Source organism: Notolepis coatsorum, assembly GCF_963971535.1.
Source record: "Notolepis coatsorum genome assembly, chromosome: 2".
In the NCBI taxonomy this organism is placed as follows: Eukaryota; Metazoa; Chordata; class Actinopteri; order Aulopiformes; family Paralepididae; genus Notolepis; species Notolepis coatsorum.
This window is the reverse complement of record NC_140166.1, coordinates 162,989,985-162,995,984: the sequence shown is the minus strand read 5'-3', so window position 1 is coordinate 162,995,984 and position 6,000 is coordinate 162,989,985. Positions and strand designations below refer to the sequence as shown.

At 40.8% G+C, this 6,000-nt stretch overlaps 1 protein-coding gene across 1 annotated transcript in view; it reads right to left on the bottom strand.

Moving 5' to 3' along the window:
- LOC311223958 (1-phosphatidylinositol 4,5-bisphosphate phosphodiesterase gamma-1-like) overlaps positions 1-6,000 on the bottom strand; it is a 135,669-nt gene that overhangs the window by 88,487 nt on the left and 41,182 nt on the right. The window contains 1 exon segment of the mRNA XM_084308734.1: positions 4,293-4,458. Within this exon segment, the coding sequence (XP_084164860.1) occupies positions 4,293-4,458 (166 nt within the window).

The following is a 6,000-nucleotide window of genomic DNA, read 5'->3' as shown; positions in this document are numbered from 1 at the left end:
CTGCATGTTGTGGATTAAAATGTTTTGGTTTCAAGAGCCAGTTTGTTTTCCGGAAACCCTCCAGAACGACCACAGGACTCGGTATGTAAACTGATCAACTACACTACTGGTAAGTATTTCATACAACTTAATGTCCAAAGAATCAAACTATCCCTTTAACTTGAGATGCATAAAGGGATACTTAAGAGTATTTTAATTGTAGTCTTATTTGTTTCCACTAGGGACAATGTGTGGAAAAGGTTTCTGTTTTAGCACTTTAGCACACTAGAAAAATGGCTTAGAGGCTAATTGTTTTAATAGAGGTGTGGTTGCACATTCAAACTTCCAGATGCACAAATGTATTTATTTAGACATTACAAAATATTCCAAAGTATTACCACCTTCATTAGACTTAAAAATGCACTAACCATTTCAACCTGTCCCAAACAGAAATAAAAGGTTTTTATTAACACATTGAGTGTCAACGACGAGATTAGTCGTGTTAACTCGCCATGCGTTGAGTGCCAATCGTTATTTCTTTTATTAGCAATATCCATTCATTTTTCATCCATCCAGCCTGACGTTATCATTGGGAATGGGTCTGAGCTCGAAAAGGGCAAATACCGCCGCCTATCGTCTCCCGGATGGTATTGCACATCATTGGATTGGATTGGGTGGGCATGTGCATCAGAAAAAAAGTCCGGTCCGGGGTTTTCCCTTCGCTGGCAAGCAGTATCTGTTACCACATTCACTGGGGAGGCTGGGAGCAGCTTTCGATTATGTGTTTTGGACAATAACGTTGGATCAATAAACACGATCAATACTTGGAATGGCGATCAGGAATTGGATTAATCTTTTTGCAGAACATCTGATGTGAGGTAAGGACTCTATTTTACCAGTATTGGATTAATCAAAAGTTTTTTTCTCAACCATCGCAGCGTGTCTGTGTGTGTGTGTATGACGTTAGCGCTGACCAGGTCATGGATAATAGATTTTTCAGCCCGCTTCTCTAGCGTGCATAAGTACACATATACTATCAATAATCTAGCGTTTATTTGAAAACAATTCATAAATCAGCCGAAAAATGTGTTTTGTAGGGCTGTCTTAAATACTTCGAAGCTTCGAAGCTTCGAAGCTTCGTTCGATGGCACAAGCTTCGAACATAAAAAAATAAAATGTATTTGATTTATATATATTTTTTTTCCTCCAAAATCTTGTGCCTCCATTCCAATGAAACGAAAGTAAGCGGCACCTTCCCGCCTCCATTCCAATTAAACTAAAGTAAGCGGCGCCTCGACTCCACCTCTCTACAACAAGCACGCGGAGATTATCTGTGTTGAAAACAACAAGGACATGTGCAGCAGACATGTCGACGAAGAAGCGAAGCAATGCCGTTTGTTATTTAAGACTATGTCGGCCAGATTTGTGTTCATTGTGCTGCTTTTTTAAAGTGTCCCGACCCATATAAAAATATGTCTTAATAAAACGTGCTTAATTAAGTCGAATTCTGCCTTTGTCTCTATCAACTACATATAAATATTTATATAATTGTTTGCTTGATAGACGAAGGTTGCAACATAATTATGTAATGTCATGTCGTTGGCTGTGAGAGCAGCCCCACTGCACCCAGGCAGGGCAGCCGAGTGAAACCTTGTTGGCTGCGTCATAGTCACAAAAGGGGCTACTTAATTAATTAATCCAATCCACTTTATTTATAGAGCACATTTAAAAACAACAAAGTTCACCAAAGTGCTGTACAAGTCCCACAACATAAGATAAAAAAAATTATAAAAATAAATATATAATGTTTTTCTTTTTTTTTTTTTTAAGCTTCGAATTAAAAGCTTCGAAGGTCAGCCCTAGTGTTTTGTGTATTCCACTAAAGAGCTATTATCGTGGAATTTCTCTGGAATTACTAGAACTCTCCAAAACTATACTCGTATTCAAAACGGTATAAAACGGAAATGTACCAATTAAAAAACAATCCGTTTCGTACATGTTGACTGCAAGCAAGTCATTGATAAGCGAGGGGTGTTTTAGACCCATAGCCATAATTTAAGATATAGTTAAAGCCTTGGCAAATTTCCCCAACCTCCCATTGACTTCCTTATTGGCACTCTAGCGTGGCACTGAATGTGTTAAAGGTGCTATAGATGACATTCAGCCACTAGATGTCGCACTAGAGTATCAGCATGTCAGGTGCATTCCATGTGGGGAAATGGGAAGTAGGGAGGGGATACATGCACCAACATGTAAACAACAACATTAATTTTGGATCCGCCAACATTTTAAAAATGATAAATACTTTTATTCTGCACCTTTCTAAAAGCCCTGTGGATGTATTATTATTTTTAAATGATTACTCTACATACAGTTTTATCTATAGCACCTTTAACTTAATTAACATGAGTGTCTTGGGGGGAGTCCAACAACCATATAAACAACCATAACCAAATGCCCCCCGAGGCTAGTTGGTTGAGTCATTCCAACGGGCCAGCAATGGAGGACTGTGTAATGTGTTTATTCTGTGTAAATGTACGTGGTTAGGTCTACACGGTACCATTTAAAATGATCAAAAATCTTAGGACCTGTCCACACGTACAGTATATAATTATTTCTGAAAACGCAGTTTCTTTTTTTCCCTCCGTTGTCCATGGCAACGGTATCAGAATATCTCTCTGTCCACACAAGATTTTTTTTTTTTAAATGCTCACGTAATCATGCCAGGCCAGTAGGTCACAATAACATGTCATAAAACTTTATTGTCAAACACCACAGAAAAACATTAGGAGATAAGATAAGATAAGATATTCCTTTATTGATTCCCTTGGGGAACTTTGGGCATCATAGCAGCATGGGGAGGGGGGAGGGGAGGTACAGGTATGGGCAGGGTAATAGAAGAAAGACATAAATATAGGCAATAAAATTTGATCTGAATATAAAGATATGAGAAAAGTAAACAGTGTAAACAAAGGTGCAGATGAGGGTTATATTATATGTTACAATAAATATAAGCAATACAAAGTTGGAATCTGAATATATACTATTTTACGAGTAATAAGAGTAAAAGTAAACAGTAATACACAAGGTGCCCTAACTGGCATGATATACGTCATACGTTGTAGTCCATGTATTCCATGCAGTCCGTGTATTCCGTGCAGGAGCCTGTGTATTGAGCTTATTATTGAATAATACGATCAGTGAATACATTTTTACACCTCCACACAGTGGCATAATGAAAAAGCTATGTTGTAAAGGTTGTAAACATGTAATTAAACCCGTCCATCACTCGTAGGCTCAAGGCGTTTGCTCAATACATATAAAACAACAACAGCTGCATGTAGGTTGAGGTCATGATGCCACTGTTTTCCAAAAGTTCAGTGTCACCTGTCCACACAAAGACACAGAAAACTAAAATCTCCACCCTGGGAGGCGTTTTCCAAAAGCTAAAATTCCGTCTTCATGTGGGTGTGAGGCCAAAACACAGAGAAAATGCTTTAAAAAAAGATCCATGTGTGAATAGAGGCCGAAATGTTTTGTGAAATCTAAATACATCTTGTGCATGTAGAGCAGTACGTGTTCAGCTACATCTATTTATTTACAGTTGTGTATTATTTTCATATTCATCGTGTTGTTAAGTTTGTCAGCATTCCTTCATTAATACCGCTAACTGCAAGCTAGCACATCCACATGCAACTAGAAGCAGCTGTCGGTTACCATGTCGACTCAACACAGTTTCATTTTCGATGATTAACTTGCAATTTTATTGACTAAAATATTACATAAATACCATGGTTTGAATTGGATTATACTTAAATGTATCTAATTTGGTATAATTACCATCCAACTACCATGATACTTTTTCACAAGGGCACACACACACGTCACACATGTTTGTTTATGTGAAATATGGGGACATTACAGACTTACATGCATTCTGTAACTAACCCTAACCTTATCCCTAACCATAACCTAACCATAACCTAACCCTAACCTAATTATAGCCTAACCCTAACCATAACCATAACCTAATCATAACCATAACCATAACCTAATCATAACCATAACCTAACCCTAACCATAACATAATCATAACCATAACCTAACCCTAACCATAACATAATCATAACCACCATAACCACCATAACCATAACCTAATTTATGTTATGGGGACACCCAAATTTGTCCCCATAATGTTTTTGGTACCCATTGCGTGAGTGTGTAAACAGGTCAGTGTCCCCTGTAGTATAGCAATACAAGTACACACACACACACACACACACACACACACACACACACACACACACACACACACACACACACACTGACCGGCCACACTGAGAGTCTTCAGGCGGAACTCCAGGCCGTACAGCATTATGAAGCAGTGGGCGGAGTCCAGCTTGCGCGCCTCCTCTGGGTAGCGCTCAAAATCCCGAGAGCCCTTTCCCAACCGCAGCTCCCGGATCTCCCGGATGTCAACTGGAGGAGGGAGGGGGAGGAGGAGGAGGATTAGGAGGAGGGCAAACATACATAAATCACATATGGCATAAATCAGAGTTCAGTAGCTTGGACATTCATAACTGTGTGACTTTTTAACAGAACATTCAGAAACCACAGAGGTACATTACTACACAAACACTAATGTATTTGGGCACTGGCACACACACACACACACACATGCACGCACGCAACCACACACTGACACAGACACACACACTCCCTGTGTCCCTTGTTACCACGCAGGCTCACAACACAATCACTCACACACATGTGCAAAAACACTCAAACTCCCTCACACATACACATTACACACACACACACACACACACACACACACACACACTTATCAGCTGTCAGCAGCAAGACACTTGGGACAATGGGCCAAAGGTCTCTCTTGCAGAATCCTTCAGCTGCAAGCAGTCTCACACTCTCTCTCACACACGCACGCACGCATGCACGCACGCACGCACCACGCACGCACGCACGCACGCACGCACGCACGCACGCACGCACGCACACACACACACACACACACACACACACACACACACACACACACACACACACACACACACACACCCACCCACTCTCACACAGCCTTAATAGAGAGAGGCTATGTCGGGTAACTGACCACAACGAATGATGTAAACCCTGGACTCAAACACACACAGTAACACTCACACCACACCACACCACACACACATACAGTACATACACACAGTTACACTCACACCACACCACACCACACACACATACATACACACAGTTACACTCACACCACACAGCAGCCACACCCACAAGGAAAACCCATTCACATTGACTTACTTTGCAGATGTCTTTCAGCACACATGAACACACATAAACACACACACACACACACACACACACACACACACACACACACACACACACACACACACACACACACACACACACACACACACACACACACACACACACACACACACACACACACACACACACACACACACACACACACACACACACACACACACACACACACACACACACACACACACACACACACACAAAGCATTCATAAGGTAAACCAAACAGAGGTCTGATGTGACTCACACCACTTGGATTGAAAATAATTTCACTTTATATGTGCTACTGCTGATTCGGTTCAGGGGGAGAGAGAGAGAGTGGGGAGAGAAAGGAGAGAGAGAGAGAAGAAGAAGACAAATATAAAAGTCATGAGTGATTAACTACTAGGCTGTATAGCGTAGGTCTACTTTTTAAGTTAGGGGCAGACATGTGATTATTACTTTGTCATTGTGGAACCCAGACTCTTTGAAACATATAGATATATAAGTAAAGATGCCATGTGGGGAACATATTAGTACTGTTGCCATGTGGGGACGCAGGCTCTTTGAAACATATAATGAACATGTTATACTGTTGACATGTGGGGACCCAGGCTCATTGAAACATATCATGAACATAGTACTGTTGCCATGTGGAGACCCACCACAAGAAGGCCTGTGACACATGTTGTGT